This window comes from Aedes aegypti, chromosome 2 (genome assembly GCF_002204515.2).
Source record: "Aedes aegypti strain LVP_AGWG chromosome 2, AaegL5.0 Primary Assembly, whole genome shotgun sequence".
NCBI lineage: Eukaryota > Metazoa > Arthropoda > Insecta > Diptera > Culicidae > Aedes > Aedes aegypti.
In genome coordinates, this window is record NC_035108.1 from 9,126,157 (window position 1) to 9,151,049 (window position 24,893).

At 39.6% G+C, this 24,893-nt stretch overlaps 1 protein-coding gene across 1 annotated transcript in view; it reads right to left on the reverse strand.

Annotated features, from left to right (window-relative positions):
- Positions 1-24,893, reverse strand: part of LOC5567816 — a 311,149-nt gene that overhangs the window by 57,930 nt on the left and 228,326 nt on the right. Inside the window, exons 4-5 of the mRNA XM_021839877.1 lie at positions 22,699-22,810; positions 22,448-22,623 (exon numbers count right to left, since the gene is read on the reverse strand). Coding sequence (XP_021695569.1) covers positions 22,448-22,623; positions 22,699-22,810 — 288 coding nt within the window. The remainder of the gene's footprint in view (positions 1-22,447; positions 22,624-22,698; positions 22,811-24,893) is intronic.

Below are 24,893 nucleotides of genomic sequence, written 5' to 3' on the forward strand. Positions count from 1 at the left end.
AGAAGAAGTGTAAGACCCAACGGTCTACTCGAACAGAATCGAGTTGATGAATTGGCATGTATCAGATGAGGAATCATTATCTGATCATAACTATATCTTCTTTGAGCATTCGAATGTACACACTTAAATTATTTTACGGATTCCTGTGAAATTTCAACAGCTGAACAGTTCGGCGAAATAAATTAACGGAGTACGGTAAATTTTTACAGTATTTGGTAAAAAATCACCGTAATCCGTTAAATTCCGACGAAATACGGTATTTTATTTCACCGAACTGTTCAGCTGTTGAGATTACGGTGAAATTCACCGTAGTGTGTTGTGTGTAACTTCGCAGACTTGGAGTTTTAGAAAACCCCGGTCAATCAACTTGGAACTCTATATAAAATTGGTTGCGATCAAAATTCCTACGCTCCGTCCATTGAAAATCCAAGAGAATTGGAAGATGCCGTTGTTGTAGTATCATCCTATATTATAGGAGCTTTTGAAGAAGCATCTTCTTCTTCTTCTTCTTTTCTGGCGTTACGTCCCCACTGGGACAGAGCCTGCTTCTCAGCTTAGTGTTCTTATGAGCACTTCCACAGTTATCAACTGAGAGCTTACTATGCCAATGACCATTTTTGCATGCGTATATCGTGTGGCAGGTACGAAGATACTCTATGCCCTGGGAAGTCGAGAAAATTTCCAACCCGAAAAGATCCTCGACCGGTGGGACTCGAACCCACGACCCTCAGCTTGGTCTTGCTGAATAGCTGCGCGTTTACCGCTACGGCTATTTGGGCCGGAAGAAGCATACCCACTGCTTTCTGGGAAGACTACAAGAGGTACCCTGTTCTGCCAGCACTGCCACGTCGATGAGACGTGAGAAGTGAGCTCCCATTGACAGCGGTCAACGGTGGATGGAGATGGAGAGATGACAGATGTGCAGCATGGGTGAGAGATGTTAGATGCTCAATTGGCTGCAGAGAGGGATTTTCTCAAGAACCGGGATGCAATCCGGAAGCAGTGCGCTCGCAGCGTTAGTAGGGTCAACGCGTTGAAGGACCAAGATGGCGCTGTTGGTGGAGCTTCGGCAGACAATCCGAAGTAGATGGTGTGCGAGTGGTTGGACGAGCAGGATTAAGTTCCCATAATGTCGTCGGCCCAAAGGCGATCCGCTGAGAGCGGAAATAAAGTCGAAGAAAGTTGAGAAACCTAAAATGACAAAGGAAATTCGGGAAATGGTCAACAACTAGTCGGAATCAAGCGAAGAAGGTGAAAGCATTTCGTCGGAGAATTGAGTGGAAAGCAGTCGTCATAGCAGCAAAGAAGGGCGACGGGCCAGGGCGAAGCGTTGGTCGAAGGTAGCGAAGTTGGTGATAGCTCGGAGCTGAATCACGAGAAAGCAGCTGGCCGCTCGGAAAGCGGTGTCGCAGAACCTTCCGAAGTTTCGCGGAGAAGTGGAAGTATGGCCGCTATTGATCAGCAGCTTCGAACAGACTACAGCGGCGTGTGGATTTACGGATTTGGAGAATGTGAAGCGGCTGCAGGAATGTCTCCAAGGAGACGCGCTCGAGGCAGTCAGCAGCCGATTAGTTCTGCCTGATTCCGTTCCAGATGTTATTCGGGACCTGTTCGGGAAGCTGGAGAAGCTGTTGAAGAGCTGCTGATGAAGGTGAGGAGTGCTCCAGGTGAGCTGATCGGCTGGAGACGATCATAAACTTGGGTATCACGGTGAAGCAACTGTGCGATCAGGTGGTAGGTCATTTGGCATAAAGTCGTTTGGCATAATGGTCATTTGGCATAAAGTCGTTTGGCATAACGGTTGTTTGGCATAATGGTCGTTTGGCATAATAGTCATTTGGCATAATGAGTCTGAAACCAATAATTTCTTAAAATGACATTCGTTTTTACGTTTCCTTTGAATCGTTCTGATGACATCAAGCTTGTTTTGGAGTCAATTGACACAAAGTGACACTTTATTCAACAATCATATGCTCTTGAATGAACTAAAACATATTAATAAAGTTATTGCCAATAGTATTTTATTATTTATCCAGAAATTACGCTTCTTTCAAATATTATTTTTCTTTCGAGTTTCGCTTCTGGAATAAATGTTTACACTGAAGATTTCAATATATTTAGCACAAATTTACCCTTCTTTCAAACGTTCAGTTTTCTTTCTAAATATGATGTTACCATAATTATAGGTTAAAAAACTGTTGATTTAAAATTTAAATAGACTACACCTTCTTTTATACATAGGCTGTTCTTTAGAGCTATATTTTTTAAACGTTTATTTGTTTCCAAATGACAAAATGGTGGCAATCGATAACATTGATCTGCTCAAGTTATCAGCGAAAACAGAAATCGTGTACTGTACTTCTTTCGATGGGTTGTGCTACTTTTCCCTGAATGTCGGTCTCCTGAATGTCGTACCCCCGAACGCCTGTTCCCCGAATGTCAGTTCCCCGAATATCCCGTTCCCTCGATTAACCCATTTCCCCGAAAAGTTTTGTGGCACTCATAATTGTTGTAACTTTATACATTTCAGGGTGGTGAACGAACTGGCCATCTAATATGCACCCTTCTTTAGGTAATTGGCGGTTCTTTCGAGTTCTACCGTCCTCAGCATTTTTGCCAACAGCCGCATTTTTGTATAGCCGAGAATGACAAAATACCTCCTTCTTTTGATTGCTTATCGTTCTTTCTCGTTCACTATATAGCCACTGAAGACTATTATAGCACCTATTAAACTGCACCATTTTTCGAGGAAACCGGTCATTCGGGGAAAACGGTCATTCGAGGAACTTTCATTCGGAGAAAGGTAACACAATCACTTCGATGATTCTGAACGCAATTGTTGATGTCTTTTCGTTTTATTATGCTGCAATAATTTTTGGCGTCCAATCTTCTATTGTTTAATAATAAATTTTGCCTTCTTTTAAAAATATGCTGTTCTTTATATTTATACTGTTTAAAATTACATTATTATGTCAAGCTAAATGTTAATCATTTTTATGTTGTGCTGTTTTACCGATTCATGCTGTTATAATTACAATTACTTTAGAACCTGCAAAATTCAACATATTTTGTTTCTTTTTTTTTGCAAACGCAAGATCTCCTTTCGAGATATGCTGGAAAAAATATTATATCAATAACAAATTTTCCCTTTTTTCGATAATAAATTGTGTTTTTGATGTACACTTCCGAAATTAATATTATATTATATTGAATTGTTAAAAAGTTTTGCCAAAAATATTTTCTTTTAAAAATGTGTTGTTCATTTGAGTTATGTTGTGAGAAAATTTTTTGGCGTTAGAGCCTTAAACATTTAAAACGGAAAAATAATGTGCTTTCGCATATAGGCTATTTTTGGATGATTCTGCAGTAATAGATCTTTGGATTGGATCTTTAAATATTTTGCAAATAAATTTTCCCTTTCTTATCAAGTAATTTTCATCAAGTGTGAAATCCAAACTGGGACAGAGCTTGATCTGCAGCGAAATATTCTATGAGCGTTCCCTTTATTAATAACTGTGAACTTTCCTTGCCAATTTACTATTTTGTGGTGTCGTGATATACGACAAGCTAGAAAAAATACTCTATATTCTAGGATGTAAAAAATATTATTAATCCGAAAAGAACCGTCACGAGTTTTATTTAGTAATGCTCTCTAATGTCACAACAATTTTGGAAAATCTCTGAACGAACACCACGCTTCTTGAGAACCCACCAAAAATTTTTGCTATGGGCTCAATGGTGTTGCTTCGAAAATTCCGATATTAATTCTTATCATTATGCCAAACGGCTATTATGCCAAATGACCATTATGCCAAACGGCCGTTATGCCAAACGACCATTATGCCAAATGACTTTATGCCAAACGGCTTAATGCCAAACGACCTTATGCAAAACGACTTTATGCCAAACGGGGTACAATCGTGCGATCATTTGGATGCCGCACGACTGAACGATCACCTCAATAACCCGTTGCTGGTGCAGGAGTTAGTCGACAATCTGCCGTCAAGCTACTAGCTGGACTGGGTTCGGTACAAGCGGGGCAGAGTGGACAGTTCGCTGATGATGTTCAAAACGTCTCCGAAGTGGCGGATTTCACCACACAATCGCTGAACGACCGGGTGCGGCCTGGAAAGGATCACAATCGGAAGGAGTTCAAAGGAAGGTGGAGAACCGAAGCGAAGCGAAGTCAATCGTAGCGAGATGACCAGCCGGCCTTGTTGGATTTGCAGGCGAACGGACCATCGTATTCGCAACTGCGAAGAGTTCAGGCGAATGAACATCGCAGAGCGGCTACGAGAAGTCGAGAGGCAGAAGCTCTGTGGAGTCTGCCTCAATAAGCACAATGGAAATCACTGCCCTTGCAAAAACCGGTGTGTGATGCCGAATTGTCAGGGAGCTCATCATCCTCTGCTGCACCGGGTAGAAGAATCAGTAAGGCTGCAGAAAGAAATTGAACTGCACGGTCATTTTCCGGATTCCGGACGATACCGTCGCATTCTTTGATGAAGGATCGTTGTCGACTTTGGTGGATGATGAGCCGTTGATCGTCACGTGGACCGGAAACATCAACAGGTTTGTGAACGAGTCTCTGAGTGTCGAAATGATGATGTCGCGCGAAGGGTTCGAGAGAGAAGTTTCCACTGTTCAACACGTGAACGGTGTCTGAGCTGCAGCTTCTGAAGCAAAATGTTCGGTACGAAGAAGTGGTGCAGCGATACAAGTATCTCGCATGGAAGACGACAAAGAACTTTCCGTCTGGTGAACGATTCTCATCGGGTTGGACAATCTTCAGTTGTTTACGCTGTTGGAGTCTAGGTCGGGAAAGCGAGCGAATCACTCACTGTACGATCAAAGATGGGCTGGACGATCTACGGTTCCGAGAAGCGAAAGCCCACAGTGCAGATGAACTTGAATTTGCACCCCGTCGCACCGGTGAGCAGCCAGCAGCTCCATGAGCTGATGCGGCATCAGTACGTGCTGAATGAAACTGCGTGTTCGTCGTTCGCCGCTCCAGAATCGGCGGAAGAGAAACGGGCTAGAGAAATCCTTGAGACGACAACACAGAGGATAGGCGACCGTTTTGAAACGAGATTGATGTGGCGGCAGGATGACAAAAGATTTCCCAACAGCTACCCAATGGCCGTTCGTTGGATGAGAGCTCTTGACCGTACACTGAAACGCAGTCCAACGCTGAACGTGTGTCGGCAGATTGAAGAGTACTTACACAAAGCAACCAACGCCGAGTTGACGAAGACGCCACAAGTAGCGGTGTGGTTAATCCACGGAAACCGGGCAGGATATGCCTGGTATGGAACGCTGCAGCGTCAGTAAACGAGATCTCCTTAATATCGGAGTAGCTGATGGGTCCGGATATACTGGTTCTCCTTTCACGGGTAATTTGCAATTTACGAGAGCGTTCGGTCGCCTTTGGTGGGGACATACAGGAAATGTACCACCAAATCCGCATCGGAAGATAAGTAGGCGCAGCCGTTAATTTTCCGGGGCAACAGTGACGATGCTCCGCAGGTGTACGTAATTAACGTTGCGACTTTCGGCTCCACGTGCTCGTCCAGTTCAGCGCAGTTCGTGAAGAACTTGAACGCCGAGCAGTTTTCGAATCAGTACCCGGAGGCGACGGTAGCGATCGCCAAGCGATATTACGTCAACGACTACTACGACAGCTAGTTGATGAATTTGGAGCAGTCTAAATTTGCTGACTTTTCTACATTTACATTGCCAAAAATCGAAAACAAAACAGATTTATCTCAAATTTTGAGGAATCGTCAATCAATAGTGTAGAATTCCATACAAAATATGGACAAGTTTTGAGAACATGAATTTTTGAGGTTTTGTCTGACCATGCGCCATTGTGGGACGGTTCAACTGCCTCTGCCTCTGAATCGTCAGCCTCTGCTTCCTGTTCTGAACATTGTCTTCCTCCTGACCAATTGTAACCAGGGTAGACAATCGTCACCGTCAAATGGAAAAAGTCGTCGACGAAACTAAAAAAAGAATCGTCATCGTCACTCAACCAGCGTTGGATGACGATTTGCTGCAGTGGTCCGCCACAAAGGCTCAGCGTCATGACGAACAAATAAGCATCCTTCGTTATAGTCGAATCTTCGTTCGGGAGCTCTGAACCGACTTAATATATGAACCGTGGCGTCGATAGATTATGAGCCTTTTTTAAAAAAATAAAATAATAACAAAAACAAAACGTGTCCGGAATTAAACAAACGATCTCTGAATCATCAACGTCACGCGCTTACCAACAGAGCTATTTTGAAGCTTGAGGAGTACGGGTTAAATCGCCAATACAAGCAATTCTGGGATGGCATTCGCCGTTTTGTGCATAGCAAGGGAATATACAAAAAATGCCTCCTTCGTTTGAGAAAGGGGAGCGAACGTAATGAAGACAAAGTTGTACGTTGACGATTTTGGATTGACGTTCGTCGTGCATTCTTTCGTCGATGACGAGACGACGACCTGCCAGAGTTATTATACAGGATGACGATGTCTTTTTTTATTTCGTCATCGCACTGTGACGAAGCTGACGATTGCCTGCCCTGACTGTAACATTCAGCTCTGACTTGTCCTGTTCGTTGCTGCCAACAATCACAATTGTGCATTTTCTGTGCAGTCCTTCTATAACTTCAATGCATTGGTCCTAGCTGGCCTTCGACAGTACGATGATACCTCGAATAATGAAAACTCTTGTTACCGGATTGAAAACTCGGTATCCTGGGTATCCAACCTAAACGCACGGCATGGACTTCGCGTCCCACTTCTTTAATTTGTCCTTGGGTACATACGTCATGTTTTGGCAACAAAACACTCGGAGATAGGTCTGGCTTCTTGCCGGAAAACATTTCCAGCGATGTTGCTGGACCACCCTTCGTCGGAGATCGGTTCGCTATGAACACTGCCGGGGATGCAGCCTCTACCCAAAAAGGTTTACCACGCCCCGAATTCACCGACAAACAACGTGCCTTCTCCTCAATCATACGATTCATCCTCTCCGTTCTGCTACGGATTGTACGGTACCGTCCTTCCATGCCAAGAAGAGTGGAATACTTCTTCAAGGAAGATTGAAACTGCTTACCTTGGTACTCTTGTCTAGTATCGGTTCTCAAACGGCAGACAATTAATCGTTCCATAAAAAAATATAAAATTTCCATAAAAAATGCAAAATTTGCCAGTAAAGAAACAAGGGTAAAATCAACAGAAAAGTTACAAATTTCCATAAAAAAATAAAGAAGTGCATAGAAAAAACAAAATTTTCCATAAATAAAAAAAATTTGAGCAATAAATAGATTCAAAAGTGCAGTAGAATCGACAATAATCTCACTAAAAAATATCGAATTTTCCATTTAAAAACCTCAAAATGTCCCTATTTTCTTCACAAAAAGCAAGAAATAATTATAAATTTTCCACAAAAAAAGCCAAAATTTGCAATAAATAAATAATAATTCGCCCACAATAAATCAAAAATTTCCATTCAAAAAATCAAAGATAGCAATAGCAGTAAATGCAAAGTTGCAATAAACAAACCCAACTGAGCAATTCAAAATGACAATCAATACATGAAAATGTTGTAGAAAATTTCAATATTTAAGTAAAATTTTCCATAAAAATAACGTAATTTTACAATAATGAGTAATAATGTGTATAATGCATTTCATTAAATTTCAGTCAAACTGAAGCATTGTTTTCACAATTGGAGCTAGTTAGTCGTCGTACATACAGTATTGGACAAAACATTTGCAACTTTTTCGATTTTCCATACAAAATGACCAACTTTGATAAACTATATCTCAGTTATTTATGATCCGATTTGAATGAAATTTTCACAGAATATCAGACATAACTTGAACTTTAACATATATTTTTGAGTGATTTTTCCAATCACAAGTTGAAAAGAAGTAACGGTTATACTAAAGTGAATTTCTTGACGATTTTTCATAATTGACATAACTTAACATATTGAAGGAATAGCTTCATCGTATGTTCAGCAAAGTTGTAGATTTTGACGAGATGAATAAGTTTGCTGAAGACAGTTTTTGTGTAAGGCTATCAGATTTTGAGATAAAAAGTTTTGAATTTTTCGTCGAAAATTACACTTTAGTCAAATCGTTATTACTTATAAACTCGCGATTGGCAAAATTATTCAAAAATATATGTTAAAATTCAAGTTACATCTGATGTTCTGTAAAAGTTTCATTCGAATCGGTCCATAAATAACTGAAATCGAACTTACCAAAGTTGGTCATTTTGTATGGAAAATCGAGAAAGTTGCAAATGTTTTGTCCAATACTGTATGTAGATGTAGAAATTGCATTTTAGAGTTCGATAATTAATTACGTAAAAATTTATGGGAGGGGAGAGCGGGGAGATTGGCCGGGTTTGAAAAAATATTTTTTGCCATGTAGGTAAAATCAATGTTTCATACAAAAAATCATACATGGAGAGGAGGCGAGGTCTCGAAAAATCACAAAAAAAGGTTTTTTAATACACCCCATCGTTAGGCGCTACAATTTTACTTATTTTGGCAAAGTTGAAATGAAACATGGAACATGGAATATCTAATCTTCCAATATTAGTAACACTTATGTCACTGCTTGGGTTATGTCCAACTACATTGATGGTAGAAGCTTATGCTCTCATGCCCAACCAGCCAGGGAACTGGTGTTTACAAACTAAGCATCAGTAAAGTAACTGCCCACAGCAGTTGCAGAAATATGTATACTTCGATTAATGAGTTTTTTCCTAAATATTTTTTTTATTTGCATACGAACATAACGCTTTTTAAAGTATTTTCCAATAGGTTCATTTTTAGATCTAGATGCTGTAACGCTACTTTTATACCTCATCACCCACTTCATGTATCATTTCAACTTTGCCGAAATAATTAAAATTGTAGCGCCTAACGATGGGGTGTATTAAAAAACATTTTTTTGAGATTTTTCGAAACCTCGCCTCCCCTCCATGTATGATTTTTTGTATGAAACATTAATTTTTTCTATATGGCAAGACATTTTTTTTTTCAAACCCGGCCAATCTCCCCACTCTCCCCTCCCCTAAATTCTTACGTAATTAATTATCGAACTCTAAAATGCCATTACTGCATCTACATATGACGACTAATTAGCTCCAATTGTGAAAACAATGCTTCAGTTTGACTGAAAATTTATGAAATCCATTACACACATTATTACTCATTATTGGAAAATTACGTTATTTTTATGGAAAGTTTTACTTAAATATTGGAATTTTCTACAACATTTTCATGTATTGATTGTCATTTTGAATTGCTCAGTTGGGTTTGTTTATTGCAACTTTGCATTTACTGCTATTGCTATCTTTGATTTTTTGAATGGAAATTTTTGATTTATTGTGGGCGAATTATTATTTATTTATTGCAAATTTTGGCTTTTTTTGTGAAAAATTTATAATTATTTCTTGCTTTTTGTGAAGAAAATAGGGACATTTTGAGGTTTTTAAATGGAAAATTCGAAATTTTTTAGTGAGATTATTGTCGATTCTACTGCACTTTTGAATCTATTTATTGCTCAAAATTTTTTTATTTATGGAAAACTTTGTTTTTTCTATGCACTTCTTTATTTATTTATGGAAATTTTTAACTTTTCTGTTGATTTTACCCTTGTTTCTTCACTGGCAAATTTTGCATTTTTTATGGAAATTTTATATTTTTTCATGGGACGTTAATATTTGAGCCTTTAATTTGATTTTCCTCCCCATTTGGTTGTCTACGTAGGCCTTAAACTCTTTAAATGCACTGAACGCATTGGCCTTGGATTTAATAAAATATCCGATGAACGTGATCTAATACTTGCTACCACCGTGTGACGCCTTCTCTATTGGTGTGGAGTGGATTAACTTCAGCACTTTTTTCGCTCGAACACCAATAGACTTAAACGGACGCTTTCGGTGCTTACTTTTCGCACATGGTACACAGCTCGGCATAGTGGTACCACTGACGTCCGTAACAGTCACCAACGAAGTCAACCACTTGACACTGTTGACGTTGAGATGCGCCAGACGTCGATACCAGCTACGTATTGTCACATGTTTTTAGAACAAACGATCTGATCCGTGCAGAGAGATCTTACTTGTACAGGCCATCTTTTTAAAGTGGCTAAAGCAACCTGATGTCGCAACCTTAAGGCTGAATTACCAGAAGAGGATAAACTGGATGATGCCCCTCTAAAGGACTGCTGGAGAACTGTGAAAGCAGCAATTAACGACGCAGCTGAGAGCAACGTTGGGTACGTGGGATGAAGTCAACGGAACGATTGGTTCGACGAGGAATCCGAGCAGATTATGGATAACAAGAATGTAGCGTGGGCGGTCATGCTGCAGCAAAGGAGCCGGCAGAACGAGGAATGTTATTGACGGAAACGGAAATAGCAGACCCGCCTGTTTCGGGAGAAAAAACGCCGCCTGGAGGAGACGGAGTGCAAGGAGATGGAACAGCTGTTCAAATTCAAGTGGATTCCGAAGCGTTAACTGACCGAGTAACATTTCCGATCAATCCAAGACATATAAATACTTGTGCAACATCTGGCCGGATTTCTAAAGGATTTTTGGGGTGTGTTAAATATCCTTCTGAGATATTGTCACATCGGGATTACAGGAAGTTGCTTTTATTAAAAAAAATGTATGTTATTTACATATAAAAAAAACTTGACTGATTATAATAAAGCGATATTTAAGACGTTGATATATCATTTTCAAACCGAATTGAAAAGAATATGAACCTATGAGCAAACTTTCTTAGAACGCATCGCACTTTGGTGCGGATTAATTCTCAATCATCTCTCTAATATGACAGCTTACCTTCAACTGCCACTTCAATTCAATCCCATGATTCCCAAGAAAAACCATCGCAAACTCCAATTCATCAAGGCAATCACCATTCCACAAGTCATGACCCTTCACACCATGATCATCTCGTCACTTTTCGCCATCAGTAGACGCAAATTATCGCAACTGCCATTACCTCGTTTCACGCCCGAAAAGGTGAGCTGTTATATTAATCAAATAACTTTCTCCGACAAACGTTTCCATTCGTTGGCTCGTTCGACGTCATCATCGTCATTTGATCCAACAGAATCAACTCAGAAAACGAAAGAAAAAAATCCCCTAAGTAAAGGAAAACAGATCATCACCGTGCACCGTTTTTGGACGCGGGACGAAGGCGCGGCGAAAAACCCCGAAAGAAAAACACATCACGCCTGAAATTGAAAAGTCGCAACAACTACGGAAAAGTGGGACAGCAGAAGGTGGTACAAGGACGATAAACAACCATTAATGGAGATTGATTTCAATATATCTTTCTTCGGCAAACTTTTCCGCTTGGGTTCGGGCCGGACCGGGCTTTTGAACTGAACCCGTGGAGCGGTGAGAGGCGGACTTTTGGGACCTGCTAGAATAAGGTGTCGACAAGTAAAATTGAATAAATTGAATTTTGTCGGACACCGAATTATAGAGGACGTGCCTGTTGAAAAGCGAAGACCCTGATTGAATAGAGAAACATAAGAACGCAAGGAAAACAAGCCCCATCAATATGGCGAAACGGTGGATATGGATATTGAGTGGCAAAGGGCTCGCAGACACACGTGTGGCACATTGCGTACATCGTAAACAAGTCAACTAATAAAAAAGTTTTTGCTGCGTTTCACCCACATTGGAAACAGATGGCTTTGGGGTTACTTTTTGTGCTCTTTAGCGTATGCTGCTTTCGCCTTAGCTTAGAGGGTGGGAGGTAGAAAAGGGGAAGTTAAAGGTGACACAATTTTCCGGATGTAAGACATGGGTTCTCCGTTGTAGAAATGCCCGGAATCGACCTTCAAATGGGATGGATTTCTCGTTTTTTTTTCTTATATATGGGAGCAACTCTTTCGAGTGTGTTCCAGAAAGGGTTCCTTGAAATCGGCTTTTTGTAAGAAAGGATGAATGGGATTTGCACCTTGCCTGCAGCTCGGTTTGTGTGACGGTCTGTTGGGGTGTGTCAAGGAAAATGAAATTGGTTTTGAGTTTAATACTATTTTTATCGGATTATTGGAGCAGTTTTTCTTGCATTCATGGAAGTCGTTTGATATTGACAGAATGAATACGTTTGAAGAAAAAGGATTGTATTTTTAGAAGGTGTGTGTATAATGTCATAAGGATAAACGAATGGAAAAGAAACATTTTGGATGTCAATTTTCTAACCTTTGAAAGGTCTGAAGTATTAGGTTAATCAATTTTATTTATTTTATTAATTTATTTTATTAATTTTATTACTTTTTTGATTTGGATTTGGAATGGACTTGGACTTGGACTTGGACTTGGACTTGGACTTGGACTTGGACTTGGACCTGGACTTGGACTTGGACTTGGACTTGGACTTGGACTTGGACTTGGACTTGGACTTGGACTTGGACTTGGACTTGGACTTGGACTTGGACTTGGACTTGGACTTGGACTTGGACTTGGACTTGGACTTGGACTTGGACTTGGACTTGGACTTGGACTTGGACTTGGACTTGGACTTGGACTTGGACTTGGACTTGGACTTGGACTTGGACTTGGACTTGGACTTGGACTTGGACTTGGACTTGGACTTGGACTTGGACTTGGACTTGGACTTGGACTTGGACTTGGACTTGGACTTGGACTTGGACTTGGACTTGGACTTGGACTTGGACTTGGACTTGGACTTGGACTTGGACTTGGACTTGGACTTGGACTTGGACTTGGACTTGGACTTGGACTTGGACTTGGACTTGGACTTGACTTGGACTTGGACTTGGACTTGGACTTGGTGGACTTGGATTGTCGGCGACGATATTTGATCCTCCAGGAGTTCCTCTAGGAAATCCTTCAGGAATTCCTCCAGGAGTTTCTAAGGGATTCCTCCAGAGATTCATTCAGAAGTTCGTTCAGAATTTCCTTCAGGTTTTTTTTAGGAATTCCTCCAGGAGTATCTTCAGGAATTCTTCCAAGAGTTCCTTCAGAAATTTCTCCTGGAGATCTTTCGAGAAATCCTAGCGGGTTTCCTTCAAGAATTCCTCCAGCAGTTCCTTCAGGAATATCTCTAGGATTTGCTTCAAGAATTATTGTAGGAATATTTTCAGGAAAAACTCAAGGAAATCTTTCAAGAAATCTTCGAGGATAAACTTCTGGAACTTCTCTATGAATTACTTCAGGAGTTCCTTCAAGAGTTGGCCCAGAGTTTTCTTCAGGAATTCCTCGAGGAATATCTCCAGGAGTTCCTTCAGGAATTCCTCCTAGAATTCCTCTATGAATTCCTTCAGAATCGCTCAAGAAGTTCTTTTAGAAATTCATTCAGGAGTTTTTTACGGATTCCTCCAGGAATTCTTCAGGAATTCCTCTAGGAGTGTTTTTGGGAGGACGTGAAGTTTCTTTAGAAAAATCATCCAGGAGTATCTTCAGGAATTACTGTAAGAGTTGCTTAAGAAATTCCTCCAAAAGATCTTCCAGAATTTCCTCCAGGGTTTTATTCAAGCATTTCTCCATATGTTCCTTCAGTAATATCGGAAGGAGTTCCTCCGAGAATTCCTCTAGGAGTCCAGGCATTCTTCCAGGAATTCCTCGAAATATTCCTTCAGAAGTTCCTTCAGGAATTCCTCCAAGAGTTCCTACAGGAATTGCTCCAGAAATTCCTTCAGGAATTCCTACTGAAATTCCTCAAGGAGTTTCTTGAGGAATTCTACCAAGGGTTCTTCCATAAATTCCTACTGTTGTTCCTGCAATAATACCTCGAGGAGTTCTCTAAGGAATTTATCCAGGAGTCAGCACTTTATAAAGCAATTCCTTCAGAAGTTCAGGAATTCCTCCAGGAGTTCCTTTAGGACTTCCATTAGAAGTTTCTCCAGGAATACCTTCAGAAATACTTCTAGGACTTCCAATAGGAATTCCTTCAGGACCTCCTTCAGATTTTCTTCCAGGAGAATCTTCAGGAATTCCTCCAAAAGTTCGTTCAGGAATTCCTACAGGTGTTGTTTTAGGACGTACTCCAGGAGTTGCTCCACGAGTTTCTTAAGAAATTACTCCAGTTTTTTTTTCCAGAGTTTTTCAGGAATTCTTCCAAGAGTTCCTTCAGGAATTCCTCAAGAAATATCCCCACGAATTTCTCCAGGAGTTCCTTCAGTAATACCTCCAGGAGAAATTGCTCCAGAAATTCCTTCAGGAATTCCTGCTGGAGTTCCTTCAGGAGTTTCTTGAGGAATTCTATCAAAAGTTCCTCCTGAAATTCCTCCAGGTGTTCCTTCAGGAATCACTCTAGGAGTTGCTCCAAGAGTTCTCATAAAAAATACCCCAGGAGTTTTATCAGGAATTCTTCAAACAGTTCCTTCAGGAATTCATCAAGGAGTATCCCCACGAATTTCTTTAATGTAATATTTGGAGGGATACCTGAAAGAAATTCTGGAGGAGTTCCTGAAGGAACTCTTGAAGCAATTCCTGAAGGAAATCTTCGAACAATTCCTGAAAGACCTCCTGTAGGAACTCCTGGAGGAATTTCTTGAGGAACACCTGGAGGTACCTCCAGAAATTCATTCGGAAGTTCGTCCAGGAATTCCTCCAGTTTTTTTTTAGGAATTCGTCCAAGAGTTCTTTAAAGAATTCTTTCAGGGATTCCTCCAAATGTTTCTTCAAAAATTCCTCCTGGAGATCTTAAAGGAAGTTACAGGGTTTCCTTCAAGAATTCCTTCAGGAGTTGGCCCAGGGTCTTTCTTCAGAAATTTCTCCAATTCCTCCAGGAATTCATCCAAGAGTTCTTTTAGGAAATCCTTCAGGAATTGCTCTAGAAGTTGCTTTAGGAATTCCTCCAGTTTCTTTAGACAAATCCCCCAGGAGTATCTTCAGGAATTCCACTAAGCGTTCCTTCCGAAATTCCCCCAGCAGATCTTCCAGAGTTTCCTTCAGGGTTTCCTTTAAGAATACATCCAGGAAGTCCTTCAGGAATTCTACTGAAGATTTCTCCAGAAATTCCTCCAGGTAATATAGGTAATATCTGAAGGAGTTCCTCCAAGAATTCCACTAGGAGATTCTCCTGGGATTACTCCTTCAAGATCTCCTTCAGATGTACTTCCAGGAGTATCTTCAGGAATTCCTCCAGAAGTTCGTTCAGGAATTCCTTCAGGAGTTCCTTCAGGAATTACTACAGGCGTTGCTCTACGAGATGTTATAGAATTTGCTCCAGTAGTTTCTGCAGGAATTCTTCAAAGAGTCTCTTCAGGAATTCCTCGAGGAATATCCCCACGAATTCGTCCAGGATTTCCTTCGGTAATACCTCCAGGAGTTCCTTTAGGAATTGCTCCAGAAATTCCTTCAGGAATTCCTGCTACAGATCCTCCAGGAGCTTCTTCAGGAATTCTACCAAGGGTTCCTCCAGGTGTTCCTGCAGTAATACCTCCAGGAGCTCCTTAAGTGATTCCTTTAGAAGTTCCTACAGAAATTCCTTAAGAATTTCCTTCAGGAATTCCTCCAGGAGTTCCTATAAGACTTCCATCTGGAGTATCTCCAGGAGTTTCTTCAGGAATACCTCCAGGACTTCCTATAGGAATTCCTTTACGATTCAAGGAGTAGCTTCAGGATTTTCTCCAGATATTCCTTCAGGAATTCCTGCTGGAGTTCCTCCAGGACATTTTTCAGAAATTCTACCATGGGGTCCTCCGGAAATTCCTCCAGGTGTTCCTCAAGAAATACCTGAAGGAGTTCCTAGAAGAATTCCTCCAGCAGTTTCTCCTGGCATTACTCCAGGAGTTCCTCTAGGTATTCTTCCAGGAATTCCTCCAAATATTACTTCAGGAGTTCCTTCAGGATTTGTTCTAGAAGATTCTTTAGGAATTCCTCGAGCAGTTATTTCATGAGTTCTACCAAGAATTCCTTCAAAAATTCACCCAGGTCTTTCTGCAGTAATACCTCCAGAAGTTCCTTAAGGAATTTCTTCAGAAGTTCCAGCAGCAATTCATACAGAAGTTCTTTCAGGACTTCCTCCAAGAGTATCATCAGGATTTCCTTCAGGAATACCTCCAGGACTTCCTACAGGAATTCCATCAAGATCTTTTTCAGAAGTTCTTCCAGGAGTGTCTTTAGGAATTCCTCCAGAAGTTCGTTCCGGAATTACTTTAGGAATTACTCCAGGAGTTGCTCCACGAGTACCTTCAGTAATTTCTTCAGTAATTCTTCCAAGAGTTCCTTCAGGAATTCCTCAAGGAGTATCCCCACGATTTCCTCCAGGAGTTCTTTCGGTAATATCTCCAGGTGTTCCTCCAGTAGCTCCTACAGGAATTCCCTAAGGAATTTTTTGAAAAGTTCCTTCATGAATTTCTAAAGGAGTTCCTCCAGGTGTTCTTTCAGGTATTCCTCCAAATGTTACTCCAAATATTCCTCCAGAAGTTCCTTCATGGATTCTTCCAACAGTTCTTCCAGGGATTCCTATAGAATTTCCTTCAGGAAGTCCTCTAAAGTAGTTTCACGAATATCTCCAGTAGTTTCTTCAGGAATTTCTCTAGTAGTTCCTTCAGGATTTCAGCCAGAAGTACTTCTAGGGAACCCTGCATAATTTGTTCCAGGAGTTCCTTTAAAATTTCCTCCAAGAGTTTCTTAGGGATTCTTCCAGGAATTCATCCAGAATTTTTTCCAGGAATTACTTCAGGAGTTCTTTCAGGAATTTCTCCAGGAGTTCCTTCAGGAATTCCTCCAGGAGTATCTATTATTATTGTCTTCACTAACGAGACTTTCAGCCCTTGGCTGGTTCGTGTCGAACCAGGAGTATCTACAGGAATTCTTCTATGAGTTCCTTCAAAAATTTCTCCAGAAGATCTTTCAGGGTTTTCTCCAGGCGTTCCTTCAAAAATGCCTCCAAGAGTTTCTTAAGAAATTCCTTCAGAAGTTTCTACAGGAATTCCTCCAGGAGTATTTTTAGGAATTCATCCAGAAGATCGTTAAGGAATTCCTCCAGGAGTTTCTTCAGAAATTACTCTAGGAGTTACTCCAAGAGTTCCTATAGGAATTATGTCAGGAGTTCCTTTAGCTTTTCCTCTAGGAGTTCCTTCAGTATTTTTTCCAAGAGTTCTTTCACGGATTCCTACAGGAGTTCCTTTAGGAATTCCTCTAGGAGTAACTTCAGGAATTCCTACAGAAGTTCTTTCAGTAATACTTCCAACAGTTCTTCCGGGAATCCCTACAAGGAATTCCTCCAGAATTATTTTATGGATTCCTCTAAGCGTTCCTCGAAGGATTGCTAAGAGAGTTCCGCTAGAGATCCTTAAGGATTTCTTCCAGAAATTCCTCTTGGTATACCTTAAAGGATTCCCTCACGAGTTTCTCCAGATATTTTCCTCCATGGATTCCTCTAGGAGTTCTTCTAGTTCTTTCTTTCAGTCATTCCTCCTGAAGTTTCTTCAGCAATTATTCTAGGAGTTCCTCCAGGAATTCTTTCAGGGATTCCTTTTAGCATTCCTGAAGTTTCTTCACAAATTCCTCCAGGAGCTCCTTCAGGGATTTCGATAGGATTTCTTTCAAAGATTCCTCCAAGAATTTCTTTAGGGATTGCTTGATGAGTTATTTTCAAGGATATCTTCAGAAGTTCCTTCAGGGATTCCATCAAAACTTGCATCTGTAATTCCTTTGGGAACCTCTTAACGAATTCCTCCAAGATTTCTTTTCAAAGAAACTCCCGTAGAAGCTCTTGAAAGAATCATTCCAGAGACTCAAACAGGGATTCATTTAGAAATTCAGCAAGATATTCCTCAGAGAACTCTCCCAGGAATCCTTTCATGTAGTTTTCCGGAAAATCCTCCACATATTCCTTCATGTATTCCTGTATGATATCCTGGAGAATTACCTGATGGAATATGTGGAGAGAATCCTAAACAAATCTCTGGAAAAAACTGTAAAATTCGAGAAAATAAAACAAACAAATCCCTGGAAAAATTTCCGGAAATATTTTTGGAGTAATTATTGGAAGAATTTCTGACGGAGTAGGTAGAAAAATCCCCAGACAAATTAATGAAAAACCTGTAGAGAAATGCGTAGAAAATATCATGAAAGAATCCTTGAAAGAATCAAAAAAAAAAATCCCTAGTATGAAATTTGCCAAAAAATTTCTAGGAAAATCCTGGATTAACAGAAAGATTTTCCCTTGAATGAATGCTATGAGGAATCCCTTGACCTGGAATATCCGGGAAGAATAACTAAAGGAGGTAACCTCTGGAGAATATGCTATAAGTTTTCCACTAGGTTTTCCATCGAGAATATCTAAACGAATCTGTTCAAAAATTCTTACGGAAAATCTTTGAGAAATACCTGAAGAAACTCCCGTAGGAATCTTTGAAGTCTTTGAGTAATCTATTTCCCAGGGAACTACTCTGGGAATTCCTCCAAGTAGTTTTTCCGGATATTTCTAAGGAATTTCTTCTTGGTAACTTGGAGGATTCCTTTTGGAATTCATCTAAGGTATCCTGAAGGATTTTTTGATGGAATCCGTAGATAAAATCCTGAAGGACTCCCTAAAGAAAACTATTGCATTCTAGGAGGAAAATCTGGAGAAATATGCGGAAGAATTCCTGGAGGAATAATTGGAGGAATTCCTGGAGTAATTACTGCGAATAACGAATAACTGAAAAACCATAAGAGGAATCCCTGAAAGGGAGCCGGAAAAATACTCCTGGACATATTACTCGAAAATTTTTTGAAGTAATACTGGAATAATTTCTATATGAATCATTGGATGATTGGAGATCTCGGGATATCCACTTTTTGCATTCCTCTTGAAGTTCCTCCACAAATTTGTCTGGATGTTCCAAGAAAATGCTTAGGATTTTCTCCAGATATTTCTTAGTTCCTCTGTAGTATTTTCATGAATTACTTTAGGGATTCCTGCCAACTTTCCTTCAGGAATCCTTCCGCCAAAAAAATTCCAATGGAAAATCAAAAGGGAAATTGAAAGAAAGTTCTACAGAAAGTTCCTAATTCCGAAGGAAATTGCAAACAAAATCCTAAAGGAAGTTCCGATGGAAATTCACATGGAAATGCCAAAGGAAAAAGCAGAAGTATATCCGAAAAAAATCAAAGTGAAATTTCGAAGGATGTTTCAAAGGAAATTCCGAAAGCAGTGTGGAAGGAAAATCCGAAGGAAATTCCGAGGAAAATTTCAAAGGTTATTCCGGAGAAAACTCCTAAAGAATTTCGATCTTTATCAAATCACAAAAAGAAATTTCTAAGAAAATTCATAAGGAAGTTCCAAAGAAATTTCGAGGGAAATTGGGCTGGAAATTTAGAAGCAAATTCCAAAGAAAATTCCGATGGTAGTTCCAAAGGAAATTTCAAAGAAAATTCTAAAAGAAATTCCAAAAGAAATTCAGAGGGAAGTTCCGAAGGAAATTTCATAGGCAAAAGAAGTTCCAAAGAAATTTCTGAAATAAATTTAGTAGGAAATTCAGAATGCAAAGAAAACTCCAAGAGAAATGCCGAAGGAAAATCCAAATGAAATTTTAAAGACATGTCCGAAGAAAATTCCACAAAAAAATTTGAAGAATATATCGCAGTGTGAAATGAACAAAACAGCACCGTGCCCGACACGGCGTAATGAGAATAGCCCTTAAGGCTTATATTCCAGTTACCTCCGGTGGACTCAGACCTTCAATTACACTCATACAGCCATTCCATGAAAAACCGATCTAGTGGGTCTCCGAATTCCGTGAAAATTTGCTATTTTGTTCCTTATCCGAAATAAGGATACACGTATTTTTGGATTTTTTGATTAGGGTGACCATTTCCGAAATAGGGTGACCAGAAAAATCGCGATTTTGCAAAATTTTTATTTTAAAAAATATTATAACTTTTGAACCGTTTTACCGATTTTCAATCTTTTTGGACGAAATGAAGGCTAAAGATTTTTACTTTTCGGGAAAAATATAAAATTTCGCAAAAATTGTGTTTTTTCACATAACAAAACTCAATAGTTTCCGTTTTTTCGTGTTTTGAAGGCCTCGGGACCAAAGGGGCTATTGCTGCTCTCATTTTTTCTTAAAAGTTCAGAAAATTAACTGTCAAATTTTCAGCGATGCATGTTTTTCAGTTTTTGTAATATATTTTTTTGAAAATTAAAAAATCAGTCATTTTTCATCGGCACACACTGTAGATCTCAGCGCATTAGATTTGTAATGTTTGAAAAAATCATAACTTTTGAACAGCTCAACCGATTTCCAATCTTTTTTTATGGAATGAAAGCTTAAGGTCTAAACTTTTCAGAAAAAATAGAAAACTGTGAAAAAATATTTTTTTTACATTAAAATATATGAAAATTTCTAAAGAACTAGAAATTTTTATATATTTTCACGTTTGAACATATTTTTATCAGATTTTTCAATTTTGTCTGAATAGTTGAAATTTTAAGCTTTCATTCCATACATAAAGATTGGAAAGCGGTTAAGCTGTTCAAAAGTTATAATTTTTTTTAAACATTACAAATCTAATGCGTTGAGACCTACAGTCAGTGTGTGCCGACTGATTTTTTATTTTCAAAAAAATATATCTCAAAAACTAAAAAACATACATCGCTGAAAATTTGACAGTATACGTAAAATTATCTGAACTTTCAAGAAAAAATGAGAACAGCGATAGCCCTCTGGTCCCGAGGCCTTCAAAACACGAAAAAACGGAAACTATTGAGTTTTTTATGTAAAAAAACACAATTTTTGTAAAATTTTATATTTTTCCTGAAAAGTCAAAATTTTTAGCCTTCATTTCGTCCAAAAAGATTGAAAATCGGTCGAACGGTTCAAAAGTGATATATTTTTTTTAATAAAAATTTTGCAAAATCGCGATTTTTCTGGTCACCTTATTTTGGAAATGGGCACCCTAATCAAAAAATCCAAAAATACGTGTATCCTTAATTCGGATAAGGAATAAAATAGCAAATTTTCACGGAATTCGGAGACCCACTAGATCGGTTTTTCATGGAATGGCTGCATATGCACATCCAGTATAATATAATGTGCTTTATATGATAATCAAAGCTATTAAAATATCCCCGTGCTTCAATTGTTCGGCTTCAAGTATACAATCAGCCAACGAAGCTGAATTATCTTCACAGTCAGAAACTCGTATCATTGCTCCCCGTCGACCTTCATAAATTTCGACTCTGAAACGAATCGCTATCCTGGCGGGGCTTCTCCTTCCTCACAAAGGCTACAACGGGTGGTAGATATGACGGCTTGCGAATGATTCCGCCCGAAGCCAAACGTGTCCCCATTCACAGGCGCTGATAAATGAATGTTGTTCACTGGCACATGAGGAAATTAAATTTCTCAACTTATTTCGTACTGACGCCGGTGAGAAACACACACCATTTGGGGAAAGGCGACAGCAGCTTTTTTTATTGCCTCATACAAAGTACTTTTTCTGGCTAACATATGTACTTTTATGGCTCCGGCGCTCTGATATTGGGGGACATTTGAAATTTTCACGCGTACTGGTCGGAGAAAAATTGGAAATGATTTCTTGTGCTCTCCTCGAGATGATGAATGGTCCTAGTTGGGCTCTCAGCAAATGCAGTTCTTTTAGTATCACTATGGTCGGGCTTCATACAAAAGGTGGTCAAAACTGCCAAAAATAATTGCGAGATTTTTATATTTTGTATTACCATGAATCATTTCCCATTTCTTATTTACTAATGAATTTTTAGCAAAAACGCAATTGAATTAAATTTTCTTCTGCTTTAATGTCGTCAAATTAAAAAAAAATAATATTTGGTATTTAAAGTGAGCACAGAGTTAATATATTAGGAATGACATATTTCCCTTGTGATATGCACCAACTAAAAGCTTGTCGTTCCTCACCTTTGAAGCAACATCAAATAGTGTTATTATAATTTTCCGTTTAAGGCGATTAACTTAGTTTGGGCCAAACTTTATTCCTTTTCCGACCATTGTGACAGTACATGTACAGTGTCCATCCGTTTCGTCGCCGGTCGTTAATGTAGCTGCACCTTATTGGTCGTTTATCAAAAGAGCCCCGATAGTGAAGCATTGCACCTTCCTTCGTGCTGTTTCTGGAAAATTTATGACGCACACAGCGCACAAAAGTTTCTGTTTAGAGACTACCGCCTGATATACGCTGCATGATGTCGACGCCGAGTCAATTTTCTGGCAATGAATCAAATCCGATTCCCCCGGGTGGTACCGCAGTCCTCTAACTTTCCCCACGGTGTGTCTGGATCCTTTATTAACAATAATTTTAAAAGTCTTGGCAGTTTCGAGCATCTTCTCCGTGGATTTTAAAATATTTCATAGATGGAGACGAAAGTAGCCACGATTTAATTTTGGGTTTTATTTTTCGTCGAAAACGGTTTCCAAACACACCGTGCTCCCAAACCACCCAGAATCAATGAATCAATGAGAATTCAGCCTACCTTTGAGCACGTGCACATAGATACTGGATTGTCTCGCGTTGGCAGGAGCGCAGGTGTAGTTCCCTCCGTGTCTTGCCGTGGCATTCCGCACCGTAAGGACACTGGACGTCAACTTGTTCGTCGACACCGAGATGCCGTCCTGCTGGTCATAGTTGACCATCCGTTCTTCGTGATACCTGTGTGGGTGTGAGTGTGAGCACAAATCGATCGGTAAAAATTGCCACTTCATCGGACCAAGCGCCACCACTTACCAAAAGACGTACAACGGGCTTTCGGTGGCACGTTTCAGTTTGCATTCCAACCGCAGTGTCGATCCCTCGTCTATATGCAAATCAGGCGCTTCCAGAATTTCTGCTACGGCCTCTGTCGAGTAGGGAGAAGAACGGAAACGTAAAGTTATGGTTTCGATTGGCTTTTGTGAATTGTCAAGAGGGGCTGTAGGTTTTGAGAGAAGATTATTGGATCTGGAGTTGTCACCACAATTATGGTAATGATTGCATGATAAGCTGTGGTTCGGCTCATTATTCTGACTCACAGGTCGGATCAATGTTCGGAATATTGAGGTTTGTTGTATAGATTTAAAGGCAATAATGTTGTACAAAGAGTTTGGTTCCTAACGTATGATAGATAATGTTTTGAACCTTCTAGGGGTTTATTTTAAAAAGTATCACAAGTGTACCTTTTCATTACCTGTTACCTTTTTTATCATGTATCGCCGTGTGTTTCGACTACTGCTTGCTGTTTTCTTAAGTGTCATTCAAGACGGAATCAGGAAACCCCGAACACACCTCCATAGATTTCACCTTGAAATTCTCCAAAAATTTCTTCATGGATTCCTCTAGAGACTCTTTCAGGGGTTCGAGAATTCTCTGGATTTTTTTCCAGGGATTCCCTCAGAATTTCTTAATGTGTTTCTCATGGAACTTCTTTACGCTTATGTAACGTTTTGTAGTACCCCCTCAGCAGATCATCGAGGTTTTGTCGCGGTCAGTGTAGTTTTCGTGTCATTTGAATGTCCATAAGTCAGGAAAGTGTTTGTGTTCTGTGCTTCTACTTCTTGTTTGGTCACCCGATAGTCACGCAGCCTGCAAAATGTCTACCATCAGTGACAACCAGATTCTGTTTGAAAAATCTGGTTGGTAGCAACGACCATTGATCATAAGTAAATCCTCAAGAATCCAAAGATTAAAATCGGCTATTTGCCCAAGTGATCCCACCAAAAAAAGGTGGACGAGAGGGTGAAGTTTTTAAGGGCCATAAGGTATATACCGGATTTAATACCTGTACACCCCTCCCACCTCCTACAAAACTCCATGGTTGTACCATATCAAGTCCCTACGCACCACCTATTCATCGATTTCAAATCGGCCTATGATACACTATAACCTCAATTTACGAACTAGATCGGGGGTGCGTGAATTGAGTTGGTGCTTAAATTGAATCAGTGCGTAAAACGAGGGAGCTCAGTTCGTAAAACGAGGTTTTGCCGTTTGGAGTCTACTTGCATGAAATTAATTTATATTATTTAGAAAAAATATGCTCTTTTAGCACCATTAACATATTATAAATAGATTGGGTTTTAAATCAAGCTAGAATGTGTGAAAGTTAAGGTCTTGCAAGAACTCTTTGGAGTTTGGGCATATGATTCTACATGAGTTAACGGAGATCAATTGACCATTTCTATGTATAAGAATGTCTCACAATACTGGACCCTAGAAGATTGTTATATTTTTAAGAAGCGTTTGTACTGTCAGATCCAAGTTTTGGTAATTAAGTGAGTACAACAGGTGTTCTAGTTCATCCAAAAACTTCCTGGAATATATACCTGCAGTGTACTGGCATATTTAGCGATACTTTGATGTTTTTTTGATATGGCACAGGTCCTTATCTATTCATAGTAGTAAAATGAGTATTTTAAATTTTTGCCGATGTCCTAGGTCCTCAAAGGACTCCATTGAATGTAGGCCTTGGGATCTACGACCGTAATAAGAGCTTAGAGGTTAGTTTTCAAATACTCCACAGGCCCCTAACCATTCATGTGAGTAAACGTTGTATTGTAATAATTTGTGCGGATGTCCTTGGTCCTTTAAGATCTCTATCGAATATGGGCATAAGGATATACAAGCGTAACCAATCATCAATAGATAGTTCTTCAATATTGCAAAGGCCTCTTACTGTCCATAATAGCAAACGAAGTGTTGTATTGAGTTGTGTCGATGTTTTTGTACTTCCGAGGACTCCACGATATAAAGGCCTGAGTATCTACAAACTTAAGTAGTTGTAAATTGAAGATACTTATTTATAGCATAAAATCTAAACTCTTAAGGCTAAGTTGCCCGTCATTCGTTTTGGTAGCCATGTTGATTTTGCAGATTGCAATTTCAAAGTGATAAAACTCAGTCATCCTAAGTAATATTGGTTCATAAAAGTATCACTACTTGCGCTT